At 43.5% G+C, this 18,676-nt stretch overlaps 1 protein-coding gene across 2 annotated transcripts in view; it reads left to right on the forward strand.

Moving 5' to 3' along the window:
* Positions 1-644: 644 nt before the first annotated feature.
* The window catches only part of HSD17B2 (hydroxysteroid 17-beta dehydrogenase 2), a 63,182-nt gene continuing 45,150 nt past the window's right edge, over positions 645-18,676 (forward strand). Inside the window, exons 1-2 of one of the 2 annotated variants that reach the window (XM_009431300.5) lie at positions 645-790; positions 987-1,331. In XM_009431300.5, the coding sequence (XP_009429575.3) occupies positions 1,067-1,331 (265 nt within the window). In that variant the 5' untranslated portion in view covers positions 645-790; positions 987-1,066. Of the gene's footprint in view, positions 791-815; positions 1,332-18,676 lie in introns of those variants that run through there. The other variant, XM_024349973.3, reaches the window with a different exon arrangement.

Raw genomic sequence — 18,676 nt, forward strand, 5'->3', positions numbered from 1 at the left:
ACTAATTTATTTTTATTTTTTTTGCCTAAAGCAGGCAGTGGAATAGAATGCTTAGGGGCATAAAGCTCTGAGATCAGGCTGCAAGACTCCACTGCTGTGTGATCTTGACTAAGTCTCTTACCCTCTCTGTGCCCTGGTTTCCTCACCTGTAAAATTACTATAATACTAGAATCAACTTCATAAGGATATTGTATTCAAGGAGAATGAGAGGAGTCCCAGTGAATGGAGGCTGCCATAGAATAGGCTTACAATAAAGAGAAAGAACAAATAAGCAGCTATACACAGCCTCTGCCACAAAAACTACCAATAGATATTAGCCGCTATTAGTTAATTGTCATTATTATCTCTCCCTGGCATGTTTCCACTCAGGCAAGACCAAAGCACTTTCCTCTACCAAGGAATATCTTCCTCTACTTTCATATCCCTCTCCATCCAACCCTTCAGCCTGCCTCAGTTGGGATTTGTAGGAGTCCTGAAGCTATGGACCAGATCAGAGGTGCCTTCCCTTCCAGAATCTATTTTCCAAACTTCATCGATTGCCTATATTTATATGCATGCATGCACACACACGCACGCACACACACACACACTCTCACTCACTCCCGAGTCAGAAAAAGGACTTAGCACCCAGACACACTGCAGGCTCTTGAAGAAGACAGTATTTTCCTGTGAGCTAGAGGATCTTCCTGTTATTCTCCGTGCAGTTCAAATTCTGTCAATTATTATCCAATTAGTCATCGCTCCAGAGGTGGACTGTCATTAAAAAAAAATAGAAGGTGTGTGTTTGTGGGTGAGTATGTGCATGTGTTGTGTATGCAGGGGGTGGGGAGGGGGGAGAGCGGTCAAATAGGAAGTGCGTTGGTATTTATGTTGAAGCGTACACTGGTTTAAATTAGCCACTGGGAATATGATTATGCTTAATCTATGCTCAGTCGAAAGGGGCTGGGGCTGCTTTCTCCCCTCCCTTCTTGACTCTCTGTTCACAGAACTCAGGCTGCCTCCAGCCAGCCTTTGCCTGCTAGACTCACTGGCCCTGAGCACTTGAAGGTGCAGCAAGTCACTGAGAATGAGCACTTTCTTCTCGGACACAGCATGGATCTGCCTGGCTGTCCCCACAGTACTATGTGGGACAGTATTTTGCAAATACAAGAAGAGCTCGGGGCAGCTGTGGAGCTGGATGGTCTGCCTGGCAGGCCTCTGTGCAGTCTGCCTGCTCATCCTGTCCCCTTTTTGGGGCTTGGTCCTCTTCTCGGTGTCATGTTTCCTCATGTATACTTACTTATCTGGCCAAGAATTGTTACCTGTGGATCAGAAGGCAGTCCTGGTGACAGGTAAGCAGACGGTGCTACAATTTTCACTGAGGGTATGATCTGAAACTTGCTTTGCCTTAGCAGGACTTTGTCAAATCTGGCTTAAAAATAAAATACTTGGCATGGAGTAAATGAAAGCCCTCACCCACGTATTTTTCATGACACTGTTTTCATTCCGTTTTTTCCAGGAGGTGCATTTGAAGGGGCTGGTAGTGGGAGGGAAGGAGAGGATGAAGTGCACCCAGACAATGATTTTGTTAATTTCCCAGGAATAAATATTAATAGGCAAAATGGCAATATTTCATGTGTTCTATTGTACCTAGGAATGTCCCATAGATTGTTTTTTAGGCTTAAATGGACTTTTGTTCTGACATCAATGTTTGGCCAGGTTCTCCACCTGGACTCTTCTTCCCTAGGTGTGCAAGAATGCTTACAAGCCAAGTTCTACTTGTCCCTTGCTGTTTTGAAATATTGAAGGGATTCACTTACCTGGGCTGGAGACTTTGCAGTTTGCTTGGCTGCTGTCAAGAACCTTGTGTCCTGTCTGAACTGTTCCTCATTAGACCTCTAATGTTTCTTAATTGGACCAACTTGGCATCGTGTCCAACATTCAGTTGCCTGTTAGCTGAGCTGCCAGTTTTTCCCTTGTTTGTGTGTGTGTGTGTGTGTGTGTGTGTGTGTGTGTTTCCCCACTGCAAGTGTGAGGCCAAATTAAATTTCTTTGAGTTGTAAAATTTTTGTTTGGCTATGGAGTTTAAGCTTGGATAGGGCTGTAATTAGGATTATCCAGTGTTATCCTAACCCAGAAAGCCCTGCCAAATAAAAAAAAAATCAGCTGTGGAATCATTTGGGGGAGATCATCACCCCTCTGACCATGATCCTCAGGGTGAAGGCAAGAATGGCAAGGGGATGTGGTTGGGAGAAAATCTGGGGCTTGACAATTTGCAGAGAAACAGACTTTGTTTTTGGGTTAAAGTAAAATGCTTTCTTGAAACAAAATGCAAATTGGTGCTTGTTGGGGTTAGACAAGCCACAGAAAACAAGCTTCTTTAAATGAATTTTTGAAAGTTTAGAGGGAGAAAATTCAGTCAATGGGATGTTTATCTGCAAGAATGTCTGATATCACCTGGAATCATGTATCTGGGAGTCTGGCTGGATTTTCCACTTTTTTATTAGAATTCTCAAATGGCTTATCGGTGAAATTTGTAAGAGAGTCTCAATTTTCCTGTTCTGTGTCCTGTTCTGTTATGAAACCTTAGGATGAGCTCAGGCAAACCACAGGGTAGCTGAGAAAATGGGACTCCCTTCTTGCTTGTTTATTTTGTCAACATTCTTTATCCTCTGCATTTCAAGATGCAGGTGTTAATTAATGCTCACAAAATATGCACCCAACTCAGTGAGCCCCCGTCAGCCACTGAAAGATGCCCTGCGTTTAGTGTTGAGTGAGGATGATTGAATCAATTAGGCAACTCAAGCTCAACGACTAATCCCTGCATGAAATGCTTATGGCAATGAAGAAAGCTTAGAATTAAGATGAGCACTACATATATTTAAGGATGACTGAAAGGTCACTTTCACTTTCTTTGTTTTTTTCAAGTTCTCTGTCACTTTTATGAGGAATGCTATGTGCTCATATCATTCCAGACAAGGCTTCAAGACCTTTGTATGAAATTGAGAAATTTAAAATGAATTCATTTTGTTAGACCAGAACTCTTTAAAGAATGAAGAAGCCATGCTGAGTTTGGAATAACCTTTGTTCCAGATTGGCTTATGATAACATAGATTAGCATGCATTTTGGTGGGGCAGGACCGAAGAAAAATGTGGCAGTGTACATCAAAACCATACATATGGTTTCTTTATCTGATAATTCAAGTCTTGGAAATTTATTTTAAAGACATAATCTGAAATATGAAAAAAGTAGAAGCAAAACCAAAATGGCACATTCAACACAATCTTATTATTTAAGATTAATATTAAATATCAAAAGCAACAAAAAGGGTGATAATATATGGTACATCCTCTGGGTATAACAATGTGCAACCATTAAAAATGACAGCCACAATGACTGTGTTACATGGAAAACTGTTTGGGCCAAAGGAAAACACACAGGAAACCCCAGGGTTGGAACAAGTCTACAGCCACGTCAAATGCATAGATTCCTGGGCTGGGCAAAAAGCTGTGATAACAGCTGGAAGAAATAGTTTGTATATGGTTGGATTAGTTTACTGGAAATAGTTTGTAAATGAAAGGAAATAGTTTATAAAGGAAATAGTTGGTTAATGGTTGGATTAGAGTATTTGCGTGTTATTTTCTCCCCTGGATTTCAAATATCTCTGGTGTGATTACATTACTCATACAATAAAAATACTTAAAAGAGAACACAAAACAGCTAAAGCTCCTTTTAGTTTGTATTTAATTTTGGACCCAGGTGAGAGGCAATTACAAAGACAAGTTTAAAAAAATAACTTTTTTCTCCCCTTTGAGCCCTTTATTTCATTTTGCTAAGATGTTCAAAAGCCTGTTGCCTCAGAGACAATATAATTATAGTAAGAAAAAGTAAGCAAGCATAGAGTGTTTGAATACATATTTGTCTTCAAGATACCTGAAACCACAGCGGCCATTCAAATTTTTAAAATGTATGTGTGATGCATTTTATTTTATTTTATTTTATTTTATTTTTTGAGATGGGGTCTCAATCTGTTGCCCAGGCTGGAGTGCAGTGGCATGATCTCAGCTCACTGCAACCTCTGCCTCCTGGGTTCAAGTGATTCTCCTGCCTCAGCCTCTCAAGTAGCTGGGATTACAGGCACGTGCTACCACGTTGGGCTAATTTTTGTATTTTTAGTAGAGACAGGGTTGTATGATGCATTTTAAATGTATAACTGTAAAATGAACAAAGAGCAGACCAACACGATTGTAATAACATCTCAACCACAACGTAGTGGGAAAAACTTTGAAGACACACAGGCTTGGGTTTGAATCCTGCATCTACCTTGCCTTAGGCTAGGTCCCCAGAGGCAGTGCTTTCTGTGAGGATTTGTGGGAAAGATTTATTAGGAGGGTTCCCAGAGAAGATGAGCAGGGAAAAGGAAGAAGCCAGGTAAGGGTGCGACATTGAGAAGTCCTCTGAAGATCACTTGGGCTTGATCACCCTGGGCGGACGTGGGGTGGTGTGGATCACTCATCAGAGCGGTGCCAATTGGAGACTAGAGAGTTGTAGTCTTTATGCCTTCACACCAGTCAATCATTAGTTAAGGGCAGTCACCCCTGTTCCCCCTTGGTTGTGGGCAGGAGGGGAGACTTAATTCCATGCACTTCTGGCACCATGTGGACACTGGCTGGCAAAGTGGGTTCTGGTCCTTTGGGGAAAGAATCGCAGGTGCTGGCTGCTGGGAGTCAAAGTGCACCATGGATTGATGCACACAACAGTGGGAGGGTTCTGGGGGAATAGGATCTTATTTGCTGCATCTTTATTACTAGCTGTGTGGACAGCTGTGTAAACTTTGGTGCTCGGTTTTGGATTTTGGGACTCTGTTTTCTCCTCTGTAAATGGAAAATAATACACACACACACACACACACACACGCACAAACACACACACACCCCTGCATATGTTATACTACTATAGATGGAGTTAGCAGATGAGAGAGAGAGAGAGAGAGAGGGAGAGAGAGAGGGAGAGAATGACTGTATTGGGGTGGTGAGGGGAAAGCTTGAGTAGTTAGGAAGAACATGAAGGAACAAAAAGAACAAAAGAAAACGTTGACAAACAGAGAGAAGAAGCATTCATGTATTCACTCAATAAATATTCATTGAGGGCTCAGTATGTGCCATGCATTTTCCAGAAGCAAAGGGGGAAGAAAATTTTAAGACCATGAAATTACTGTCAAGTGATGGGATCAAAATTCCTACTTTTCCTTCATCTTGGACACACATTCACTGGAGTTCCTTCCCCCTCTTCTGAGGTTACGCGTTGTCCTTCTCAGCCTACCCTCTAAGCTTGGCAGGAGATGCACAGGTAACTTTAAGTTTCTATCCTCTGGCCTTTCATCCTGCCCCCTCCAGTCATCTCAAATATTGAGTACTGATTCAGCATCTACTGTGTACAGAGCAGACACCTCAGGGCTTCATGGACCACTGGGGAAGACATGGCCACACCCAACTGTGGCTGTGTGATGGGGCACATAAGAAACCTCCAGGTTCATTCCCAAAGCGGATCCCAGGCAGACACAGGTCTTGTGTGTGGAGCTGGGGAAAGCTTGACAAAAAAAGAGGGACCTTGTTAAGAATCTAAAATTAGTTTTCCAGGGGGAAAGTGAGAAGGTATTCCAGCCTAATTGGTTAAGTAGCTACAACAAATACAGCTAGCACTCAATAAAGCTTGCTGCATTAGATAATTTTTAATTGAAAATTTCAAAACTAGATATATTGGAGAACGGATCCAGGAGGAGAAGTAAGATCTGTTTTCAGTGAAAATATTTTATGCTCACAAGAAAGTGTCTCACGTGAGTGATCATCCCTTCTTGCAATTACTGAACAGTCCAAATAAGGTTCTCAAGTTGAATACCATGGGTATCATCTTGGGGTTGGGACTCCTTTGGATTTCACGTCAGATTATTAAGATGGATAAACATTGACAGTGGACTAAGAGACTAAGAGAAATAACATCTCTGTGCTCTAACCTTTACATGCATTTTATATTTGATTCTCACAACCCTAATAATTTACATTTGTAAACAAGGAAATGTGTCCAAAGTCACTGAGCTACTAAGTAGCCAAGATTGGACTAAACCCAGATCAGATCCATCTCTCACCAAAAGCCGTCCTCTTAACCACTGTCATTAGAAGTGTTAGATCCATAGTTGGTATTAGACCACAAAGGTTACCCAGGATATAAAACGTGTCCATTCAATCAACAAGTAAATATTGAACGTCTGTTATGTGCCCATGACTCTGCCTAATACAGAGCTTGGCAATTGATTGGGTGTAGAAGATGCTTATGAGGGACGATGAAATAAGAGTACCATACACAGGGCTAGGAATGTTTGCAGAGGGTGATGATTTGAGAGATGCCATGTGCTAAGCTTGACTTCAGAACTGAGTCTGAGAGCAGTGAAGGGTAGTTCAAGTGAAGTGTCACTGGAAATTGGAAATAATGAAATAGAACTTGGTTAGATTTGTAGATAGATGCTGGAGAAGCATGAGCAACAAAGTGATGGTGGATGTTGAAAGGATGGCCCTTAGTGAGTCTATAATTCAGTCTACCAGACGATTTTTACATGAACACATGTCCCCACTTATCATGCGGTTTAAGTTTTACCTTTACCTACTACAGGGAAGCATAAAAAAGGTATTGATAACCCGAGTAATTTTGTGAAAGTTTGAACAATGATTGTATCAGGCATTATAGATGGAGTGTTTTGATTGGGGAGTATTCTGACTGCATGGAAATCCATGCCAACTATACTGCAAGCGGCTTGAAGGCAGGAACCAGGTCTCTTTTTATGACCATGTACCTCTTCTCAGTCTCTCAGCATGTTAGGCCTAACACGATGTTAATGAGCGAATGCACAGTGAGTGAACCAACCATGTGGGTGAAACGTCCTCTCCTTTTCATGGTTGTTAGTTGGACACAATAGGATTGTCCCAATCTGCCCACTCACTTAGGTACTTACCTTTGCTGTTCTTTTTGCTGGGGTCATTTGCATAAAAAGGGCAGAGTGACATGGCTGAGCTGTTGGAAGCTCCATTGTTCTGTAGTGACTTAATTGTTGGCTTGCCCTGGACAAGGCTTTATGCTGATTTGGTTCTAAGCGTGCTCCTGCTTACCCAGGATGTGGCACAAATAGAACATCCACTGGCTTCCACCAGGCTGCTGAAACTGCTCTCTAAGTGTCACTGGTGTCCTTCTAATCACCAGAGCTTGACTTCTGCTCCAGCACTGCTGACCATACTTTCTTTCTTTTCATGGCCTCGTTAGCCTTGCAGGAACTGCATTTCCATGCTTCTTTGTCCTTTGACTCTTCCGGGTTCTTCCTACACTTCCTCCAAGGTAATCTCTGACTCTGTCTTTACTCCACCTTCTTATATGGCTGCATTCTCTACCCAGCAGCAAAGTCATACCTGCTCCTGTGGTATCAATTATCTCCTCTGTGAGAGGACTGGCAAATCGTGGTTTTGTATAACTGACATTCTTATGAGCTCCTGACTCATATTTCCAGAATTTTAGTCTGAAACTTTAAATTTGGCATGTTTTAAAAACAATTTATCATCTCCTCTTGTGATCCTTTTCCCTTTCTTTTCTTTTCTTTTTTTTTTTTTTAATTTTTTATGCACAGAGTCTCGCTCTGTCACCCAGGCTGGAGTGCAGTGGTGTGATCTTGGTTCACTGCAATCTCTGCCTTCCAGGTTCAAGCAATTCTCCTTGCCTCAGCCTCCTGAGTAGCTGGGATTACAGGGGCCCACAACCATGCCTAGCTAATTTTTGTATTTTTTAGTAGAGAGGGGGTTACGCCATTTTGACCAGGCTGGGCTTGAACCCCTGACCTCAAGTGATCTTCCCGCCTCAGCCTCCCAAAGTGCTGGGATTACAGGCATGAGTCACCACGCCCAGCCTCCCACAGTGCTAGGATGACAGGCGTGAGCCACCACGTCCAGCCTCCCAAAGTGCTGGGATGACAGGTGTGAGCCAGAACTATTGCACTTGGCCTCAGCGTCTAAAACTTGGTGGAAGGTGGTAAGTTCCATGCAAACTGGAGCACATACCTCGTGACTAGAGAAGGCAGCTGCTTCCTATTTCCAGTCAATTATTGCCACTTTGCCATTTTTGTGGTATTTAAGGGGAAATAGAAAATTGTGGATCTTCGTGTGTGAAATCTCCCATTTAAAACAAGTTGGCAATGATTTCTTTCTTATATTTTATTTTATTTGTTTATTATTTTCTGGGAAGGAGTTTTGGTCTTGTTACCCAGGCTGGAGTGCAATGGCACGATCTCGGCTCACTGCAACCTCCTCCTCCTGGGTTCAAGCAATTCTCCTGCCTCAGCCTCCCAAGTAGCTGGGATTATAGGCACCCACCACCATGCTCAGCTAATTTTGTATTTTTAGTAGAGATGGGCTTTCACCATGTTGGCCAGGCTGGTCTCGAACTCCTGACCTCAGCTAATCCACCTGCCTCGGCCTCCCAAAGTGCTGGGATTACAGGTGTAAGCCACTGCATCTGGTCTCTTTCTTATATTTTAAACAATCCCATAGATCAAACAGAACACATTCTTGTGGCCAAATGTTAGCTTCCAACTTCTGCTCTGGTTCCTGCGGAGAGGAGCAGGCAGAGAAGAAGCTTTTCTCTTGCTTATGCAGTTGCATCTCTTGACATCATTTCTGTGGGTTACTTTGCTGTCAGGGCCTCTGTCTTCTTATTCAGGCTATCACAGACTCCTTCAAGGAAGGATGAGGGGAGAAAGAAGCTCGTCTTGGGCCAAGCTTTTCCCTAGTGGAGCACATAGAGCTTTGAGGCTTCCATGTTCCCTCCCATTAGCAAGTGCGATGTGGGGACTGGGGCTCCCCAGGCAGAATCTGGCCACATGCAAGGGGTCTCCCCTGGCCTGCCCTCCTTGTTTCAGGTCACTTGTGATATTGGGGGGAAAGGGGTGAGCAGCCAAGAACAGATCATTCAGCCACTTTAGGGTTTATAAAAATCATATAGATAAACTTTATTTCAGACCCAACCATTTCCCAACACCTGAACACCATTTTCAGGATCATCCCATTTCATCCATTGGGGTTTTGAATAATCCCAGTGACAGGGAGTTGACCCCCTATTGGTGGAAGTTATTTCATTTTTATACAATGCTAATGGTTGTAAATATCTTCCTTATAATGAGCGAAATATTCTTCCCTTGAAGTTAACTCTGCTCTTGGAAGTCACATAATCTAATTAAAGTATTATTTTGCATGATTGCCCTTGAAACATGTGGACTGCATCATATCAGAGTCAAATCTTCTTTGAACTAAATCTTCTCATTCCTTTTACCATTCCTCCCATGGCCTAGTTTCCAGAACGTTCATCATTCTATTTAGCCTCCTCTGAACCATTTCCAGTCTCTTTCTTGACATTCCTCTGAGCTGTTGACTCAGAGTTAATATCACATACCATCTTGGTATGAGCAATACAAACCCAACTGGAACTAAATGAGGTGAAATTAAATCAGAACAAATGCTGGGTTCTTCACCAGATGCTGTTGCTTTGTTTGGTGGGGTCAGTCCCTAAACAGAATTTCCCCTGAATTCTGAACCAATGGAGAAATGAGACAGGGGGCTTAAGACATCAGCTTTATTCCTGATAGATGCATTGGAGCACGGGTCTTAGGCATGTGGTAATAACGGTGCTCAGCCAAGGCAAGGTCGAAAAGTCTCAGGCCTCACCCACAGATGGGGCCTGGGCTGGGCAGCTGGGCTTAGCACAGGTGTTTATAGGCTGGGAGGTTGGAAGGAAGAGACAATAGGGTCCACGTGAGGGTCTGGCCTCTTGGATTTTCTCCTCTCCTTCTCAGTCCTGATCATTTCCTCCGAGTTGTCATTTGGTTCTCCTGCTAGAGAGAGAAAAGACCTTTGCACCAGGCAAAATGTTCATGTCCAATTCTTTCTGCCAAACTCACCAATCAGATACTTTGCTCCACCTCCCTGGGGGGAGGAGGGTAGAGGAGCCAGAGGGGCCAGGAACATCACACTGAAAGCTATCCCTCCATACTGCAGACAGCATAGGAAGTGGGGAAGAAGTGTTCCCCTGTCACACTAGGTTCAGAAAACCAACACTTCTGACTGGGCATGGTGGCTCACGCTTGTAATCTCAGCACTTTGGGAGGCCAGGGTGGGCAGATCACCTGAGGTCAGGAGTTCGAGACCAGCCTGGCCAACAGGGCGAAACCCAATCTCTACTAAAAATACAAAAATTATTAGGGCATGGTGGTGTGCACCTGTAATCCCGGCTACTCTACTCAGGAGGCTGAGACAGGAAAATCGCTTGAACATGAGAGGCAGAGGTTGCAGTGAGCTGAGATCACACCACTGCACTCCAGCTTGGGTGACAGAGTAAAACTGTCCAAAAAAAAAAAAAAAAAAAAAAGAGAAAAAAGAAAAGAAAATCAACTCTCTCTGAATAGCGGATGCTGTGTCTAAACTGCAAACTGCAGCTGGTATGAAAATGGTCCAGGGAGGTTTGACTGTGAACTTAAATGGGGTCAGCACTGGGCTGTTTACCCCCAGTGAGCCCCCCATCCATCCTAAGCTTCCCTCTTAAGATATACAGTATCTAAATGAAGATATTAGACTACTCACTAGTTCTGCACTCATGAGAAAGCTGCTTCACCTCTATGAGGTTAATTTTTCTCACATATAAAGTGGAATCATGATTGATATCTCTTCTAAGTATTAAGCAAGATTGTGAATATATATTGCTTCCTGATACATAGTAGCTGCTTTATAAAATATAATGATTTTTACCTATTTTCTATCTTTTCCAGTTCAGTAATCCCCTTGGCAAAGGAGACAAAAGGAATATAGGCGATGAGAGTTCTGCCTCCTGGGCCATTCATTAATGTGCCTCATCAGCCTCATACAGTAGTGCCCTGCTCCTTTGTTCTTTTGCACTCTGACTGTTTCTTGGCTAGCAAGCCCTCTTTTTGTAGCAGACTTGCTTTGCAGGTCTCAGCTTAATCCCAGTTTTCACTGACAGATGCTTCTCCAGTATTGAGACCCTTGGCTCTGTGCTGTCTAACTTTGGTTCATGCCCTTTTAAGCTCTGACCTCTTTGAGAGCCTCTGCTGGGACCACTCTAGCCTCTTGTGTTTTCTCTCCTGATTCTTCTCAGTCCTGATAATTTACCCTGAGCTGTCTTTTTGGTTCTTCTGTTACAGAGAGTCTTTGGGAGGTGCTGGATTGTGAAGACCTTTGCTCTAGGCAAACTGTTCACCTGTTGCATTTCCTCCTGAGTCCCCATCTCTCTATGAGGCAGGGCATTACCTCTTAGGTGGGGAGTGAAGGGTGCTGACTGGGAGCAGGATGTGTGATTGATGTGAGCCGTGGCTGGGGCCGAAGCTGGTTGTTTTCACAGCTCATGTTTTCAGTACCAATTGTCTACTATGCACACTCGAGATACAGTGTGGAGCAAAAACAGAATAAGGCCCTGCCTCATGAAGCTTAATTCTAGTGGAGGAAGACATAACACAACAAACCAATGAATGGATAAGATGATCTCGGTGCCACAAAACCCTCATGGCCAGGATAGTGGTGTGACTGTGCAATTGAGAGCCACCTTGTATCAGAGGCTTCCTATGTGTCAGATACTGTAAGGAGCACTTTCCATGCCTAATTTCATTTAATTCTCACAAACACCTTATAAGATAATTTAAAAAAATATTATGGGCCAGGCACGGTGGCTCACGCCTGTAATCCCAGCACTTTGGGAGGCTGAGACAGGCAGATCACTTGAGCCCGGGAGTTCAACACTAGACTGAGGAACATGGTAAAACCCCATATCTACCAAAAATACAAAAATTAGACGGGCATGGTGGTGGGCACCTGTAATCCCAGCTACTCGGGGAGGCTGAGCCAGGAGGATTGCTTGAACCTGGGAGTCAGATGTTGCAGTGAGCTGATATGGAAAAAAAAATCATGAAAATCTTTAAGTGTACACAAGAGGAGCCAATGTACACAGTATACTCAATACCCCTATTCTAGAGTGATCATGGTCCAGATACTGATGAAATGGTTTTTATTATTAACCCCACTCAACGATGAAGAAATTGAGGTTTTTCAAGAGTTTACATAACTAAGGCCAAGTGACAAATAAGTAATTGGCAGTGCTGGAATTCAAATGCAGGTCTTTTAGCTCAAGGAGATAATATAAGCAGTGCAGAAAGGTAGATGGCAAGTGTGCTCCCCTTGAGGGAAAGGGGCATTGGCTGCCATCTTTTTCAGACCTGCTCAGCTGACCCAAGCACCTTCCGCATTCAGACACAGAATCTTATGCAAAGCTGACTTTCATTCCTTAAGAAAGAGAACTCCTTACCCCATAGCACCAGAGAACATTAAAGACTGAACAGCCAGGAACTTCCTGATCTCCCTCCATTAGCAGGGGTGGCACTTCTCCAGTGAGCAATCATAAGTGCTCTGTGCTCATGAAGCTTGTCACTGTTTTCCAAATATTCCCAGTCATGCCCGGGGTTTGTTACCTGGCTACCTCTAGATTACTACTTTAGGACCTACCTGGCATGTTGTTAAAGAATGAAGTTTACGGAAGAGCTAGAGAAGAAGACAATGGCATAGGAGGGTTTTAAAAAAGAACTCTGATTAGCAGTGTGGAAAGGGGATTAGAATCCATTCATTCGTTATTTCACCAACACTTATTGAGCAACTCTGTGCCTGGTACTGGGAATACAGTGGCAAATAGTATGCGTTCATGACATTGAATCAACTTGCAGTATAGAGGAGCAGGTAGGCAAGAAGCCAGTATATTGCAGGACAGTATAATGTGTGAGAGTTCAGAGAAGTGGGCAGAAGTGAGAAGAGGCAAGAGCATGTAGGAGACTGGGGTAGAGGCCATGAGTTGGAAGAGCAAGCAGCCAACTGGAGGGACTTTATGAAGGAAGCCCTGTAGGACTTGCTGTCTCATTGGACCTAGGCAGAGAAGAAAAGGAGAGACCCACTGCACATTGGACTCTCCCTATCATGGCTCTCATCAATGCCCTTTCTGATTCTTCTTTTGACTGCCTGGATTTCCAGATGGACCATGAGCTCCATGCAGGGAGGCACTATGGCCCCAGTGAAAAACATGGTGTCCACAACAGGCTCAAGGAATGAATGCATAGACAAAGGAACGTAGAGAATGATTCTGAGGGTCTGAGGGTGATTTTTACAATGAAGAGAAACCATAGGTCTTGCGAGACTGAGGAAGAGGAGCTGACTTTGCGAAAAATATAATATCTTTTGTTTGAGACATGTTGAATTTGACATGCCAAGGTTGTATTCAGGTGGTGGTGTCCAAATTAAATTGGAGAAATGAGGCTAAAATCCAAGAAACAGCCCAAGATGGAAGATAAAATTAGATTAATCTTCCACATAGGTAGGACAAATGAAGCTCTGAAACCTAAGAAGATATCTGAGAGACGAGTGTAGACAGAGATTAGGACAGGGCACTGGGCGGTGGGGTCCACTCATACCTATAGGATAGGAGGTGGAAGGGAGACCTGGGTGGTGTAGGGTTCCAAGGAAAATAGTTACAAACAACATCCAGTATGGAGGAGAGAGTAAATGAGATAAGCTGATAGCTCTGCTTTCACTGCCTTGGGGATACCGATTAGAGAGAATTCTTTCAGGAAAGGGTACAGGAAGGAGTCCCAGTGCAAAGGCAGCAAGGAGATGATGTTAGTGAGCAACTCTGAAAATTTGAGAATTTTGGTGGAAAAGGGAAGGAGAAGATGGGGAATTAGCTCCAGGGAACATGAAGATCAAAAGAAAAAATTTGGTGGAAGAGAGAAATATGGGGAGAGATTTGGAGACCCAGAAGGAAGGACTTGAAGAAGAGACATTAATAGTACAAAAAGGATTGTGATAACTGATGAACTAGGAGGCTGTTGCTTAAGAGATAAAGAAAAAGTGGACACTATAGACATCGCAGCTTTTGTTCTAGTTTGCAAGGCTAATATGACATGTTATTGGTTAGGAAGGCAATTTACTTATATAGGAAATCTTCAATTGTTTGTGGTGCCAGTGTTGGTTATAGGGTAGTTGTATAAGATGTGACAATGTACTGCTAGTAGTCAGTAGAATAGTTATGAGAATAAAATGAAATGAGCATGCCAAATGCTTAGTGTTGTGCCTGGCTGCATAGTACACAAACAGTGAATGCTGCTGTAGGAAATCAAAGAAGACAAAGGACAATAAAGTAACCAGAGAACGCATTATGATGAAAATAATCCTGGCTACTTTCTGGGCTGGAACAGGTAGTCCCATGTTGAGCTTATATGTTTCTGTTCAATTACATCTCTCCTGTTTATGACCCTTTCATATTCTTTATCAGCATTCTCTGTGACTATTTATTTAATATACTCTTCCCTCTCAAGCAATTGTTCTTTACTGGGAGCAATTTGGTTACCTAGGGGAATATTTGGCAATTCTGGAGATATTTTTGGTTGTCATAACCTATAGGGTAGGGGGGAGTGACAACATGCTACAGGTATCGAGTGTTGAGGCCAGGATGCCACTGAACATTCTATAATGCAAAGGACAGCCCCTACCACAAAAAAATTACCTGACCTCAAATGTCAATAGCTCTGAAGTTGAGATACTTTGTCCTAGATGACGGGTCATGTCATTCATGTGCATCATGGTTTCCCCAAGTGCCAGGTACAAAGCAAGTCACATGATGGGTGCCCCATAATAATAAAGGGAATGGAGATTTAACTGCACCTTGAAGAATAGGCCAGGTCTGAATGTATCTCCTGCTTTGAGTACAAGGTGTCAGAAGATGCTGTGAGCATTTTGGAAAGAAAGTTCACAAAAGAGATTGCAAACATTCTGGCTCCCAAAGAATGAAAGAGAGGAAACAGCCCTGGGGCTTTATCAGGAGACTGACATTGCCATAAACAAGAGAGTCTTGGAACAAAAGGTCTGGAACTGCAGGTAATACAAGAACACCCAAGACTACAAGCAGTTCATTGTTTTGACAGATAGACTTCAGCCAACCACTGAAGCAGCAGAGATGGAATTTTTAAATAGACACAAACTAGAGACAGTTCCTTTGGTAAGGCACAAAGGTGAGGCTTCTCAGCCCCATAGTGGGGCTGCATGCATACAGAGAAGGTCTCCACCTCGGGACAGCTTCTTGAATCCGGTGGATATCAACTGTCACTGTGTGTCAGAATCACCTTGGGGCTTTTAAAAAATAATGATGCTTGGGCACCCACTCCCAGAGCTCAAGTTTACCTGATCTAAGGCATGTGCCTGGGCATTGGTGTTTCTTTAGAGAGCCTCCGTCCCAGGTGAAGCTAATGGATAGCCAGCCCTACTTTACGAATGAACCACAGCTCAAAATCTTGTATAAACAATTTCTCTCTCCAACACCTTATGTACTCAGTTCCACTGGATGTCTTGGGCTTTATATGGTTGAAACTGAGTTCTTGATTTGGGACCTTTCCCTACCTGGCCCTTGCTCAGGGTTCCTCATCTTGGTGAGCTGCACTACCAAGCATTCTGTAGAGACCAGAATCCCAAGAACTCCCCTTCATTCTCATTTCTCTGCCCATCTTCTCCCCTGCCCACCCATATACAATTCGTTCTCAGTGCTGAGGCTATTACTTTCCAAGTGCACCTAGATATGTCCACGGCTCGCCACCTCCCCTGCTTCTGATGTAGTCAAAGCTACCGTCATTTGTTCTAGGGCTACTCCCTGGCCTCTGGGATTCCACTTTTGCCTCTTTAAGTTGTCCTCTGCAGAGTAGGTTGAGTGTCTTTTTCTGGCTTAAGACCCATCAAAGGCTTTCTGCTGTAGAGAATTCAAACCCAAACTTTTGCCCAAGACCAGAAGGCCCTGTGGAATCTGAGCCCCCAGATCCCACACCTCTCTCCCCTGCTAGTTAGCTTGAAGCACCAAGCTCTAAAGTCTTTCCATTTACTGTTCTTTTCACCTGGAATGCTTTTTCCTCCACCCTTTACAGGCTGGCTTCTTCTTCACCTTCATGTCTTAGTCTAAGACATGACAATTAACTGCTTGTAGTCATGCTTTTGTTTTGTTTTTGTTTTTGTTTTTAAATCTTGGCACTATTGACATTTGGGGCTGGAAAATTTCTTTGTCGTTGGAGCTTTTCTGTACATTATAGGATGTTTAGTCTCTACTCACTGGATGACACAATAATCTGCTCCCCAGTTGTGATAAGAAAAAATGTCTCTAGACAATGCCAAATGCCTCATGAGGACAAAATCCCTGCCAATTGATAACTACTAGCTTAAATATTAACTTCTTGAACAGGTATTCTCCGTTCTCCAGGCTTTAAGTCTCCAGGTGTATTTCTCAATCTTCATATCCTATTTGTTACTTTCATAGAACTTTTCTCACCTTGAAATTGAATATTTATCTAGTAAATATCTGTGTCATAGTCCCACTAGACTATCTTGACTATTTCATTCAATTCTGTAATGATAGCACTGCGTACGGCTCCTGGTATGCAGTAGATGCTTAATAAACTTCTGTTGAAGAAATGCGTGCATGCATGAATGAATGCATGAACAAACGAAGACTGCTAGGCAGGCAAGTGCCTTCCCGCCAGGGTTAGAGAGATTATCTAGCAGTGCAAAAAGACCATGGACTAAAAAGGAATGAGATAATGCCCCTTGCAGAGACATGGATGAAGCTGGAAGCCATCATCCTCAGCAAACTAACACAGGAACAGAAAACCAAGTATCGCATGTTCTCACTCATAAGTGGGAACTGAACTATGAGAACATATGGACACAGAGAGAGTAACAGCACACATCGGGGCCTATAGGGGTGGGGGTGAGGGTGAGGGGAGGGAAAGTATCAGGACAAATAGCTAATGCATGCAGGGCTTAACACTAGGGTGACGAGTTGATAGGTGCAGCAAACTACCATGCCACACATACAGCTATGTAACCAACCTGTAAGTTCTGCACATGTATCCCGGAACTTAAAGTAAAATAAAAAAAGAAAAAAAGAGCACGGACTTTGGAATCGTTAGTTGCAGCTTCTCAGCTCTGCCAGCTGCTTGCTGTGTGACCTGGGTCAGATAATTAACATCTCAGAGCCTCAGATTACTAATCTGTAAAATGGGGATACTACTTTTGAGAGTTTGCTTAACTATGTAATCTTCCCTGCTCTCTCCCAGACCCCATGGGCTTTGGATGCTTCTTCATGTGCCCTTGGCACCTGGTGCAGGTCTCTATCGAGGGCTCACCATCACCAAGGATAGGATCACACTGTGCCGTCAGTGCCTTATACAGAGCCAACCACATCATAGGTGCTCAGGAAATAACGTCTGTGCGGTGTATGACCAGGAATCAAGTTGTATCCGAGATTTGATGACAGTCTTGCAGGTAGTTTGCTGAGACTATTCTTATAGGGGTTGGTCCCTGGAAAAATGAGCAATTCCAGGTCCTTCCTTGGTGGGCTGTGGGACTGGGGAGGCTGTGCCCCTCTCTGTTGTTCGGGTGGGCATTCTGGTTTGCCAAAAATTGAGAAGCTACGCCTGGATCCTCTTACCTCTTTTTCTGTTTTGGTCTTCTGCCCAGGCGTTTGCAAATAATGAATTTAACAAAGATGTTCTCTGACTGTCTCTTAGACCCAGGAAACTGAGTGTGGGCAGCTGTTCCTCCTTGGTCAGAGCAAGCAAACTGTCATGTATCCAAATGTTTCTAGTGAGAGGGTCTTGTGAATGCAATTGTCAGTGAGTTCTAGTTTGCTCATAGCATGAGTCTCCCTCAGGGAGCATCCCTTGAGGTTTTCTACCTGCTCAGAAACTCTCTAGAGAAGGCTAGACCCTGGGCATGCATTTCTCTTGAACTAGCTTTTCCTAGTCCCACTAGGAGAGTAAATGACAAAGCTGAGCCCTGAATCTAGGTCTTGCCCATCTCTCTATTTTTTTATGCTCAAAACTCACAATCCAGGGAAAAATATCCTTTCTCTTAGCTTGGGCAGTGTTGGGCGGTCTACTGAAGATCACATGTAGTAGGAGAGGGGTAGTTCACTTTATTGGTCTCCTGGAACTGCTGTAAAAAAGTATAACAGACTGGGTGCCTTAAAACAGCAGAAATTTATTCACTCACATTTCTGGAGGCTGAAAAACTGAAGAGCATGGTACTGGCATTGCTCTTTCTTTCTGCATCATAACATGGTGGAGGGCATCATATAGCAAGAGGGCAAGAGCATGCCAGCTTAGGTCTCTCTTCCTCTTCTTATAAAGCCACCAGCCCCCTCTTGGGGGCCCCATTATGACCTTATCTAGTCCTAAGTACCTCCCAAAGGCTCCATCTCTCAATGCCATCAACATATGAATTTGGGGATTAAGTTTACTACACATGAAATTTGGGGAACACATTCCAACTATAGCACTTATTAGCTAAAAGTTGCTAAGAACTTTTTTTTCTGGTAGCACAGGCTTTGGCTGCATGGCAAATGCAGAAGTCAACAGAAGGAGCCCATGTACATCAGGGAATTGGTGATCAGAGTCACCTAGACTGCAGGGGAAAAAGCCAAACCAAAAGTCTTACAGGTAGAGAGGATTTGGAAGAGGCGCACATCCCAAGCAAACTACAATTGATACACCCCTGCAGAGTCTACAGAAATGAAAAGAGA

The sequence above is a fragment of the Pan troglodytes genome, chromosome 18, assembly GCF_028858775.2.
Source record: "Pan troglodytes isolate AG18354 chromosome 18, NHGRI_mPanTro3-v2.0_pri, whole genome shotgun sequence".
Classification (NCBI taxonomy): domain Eukaryota; kingdom Metazoa; phylum Chordata; class Mammalia; order Primates; family Hominidae; genus Pan; species Pan troglodytes.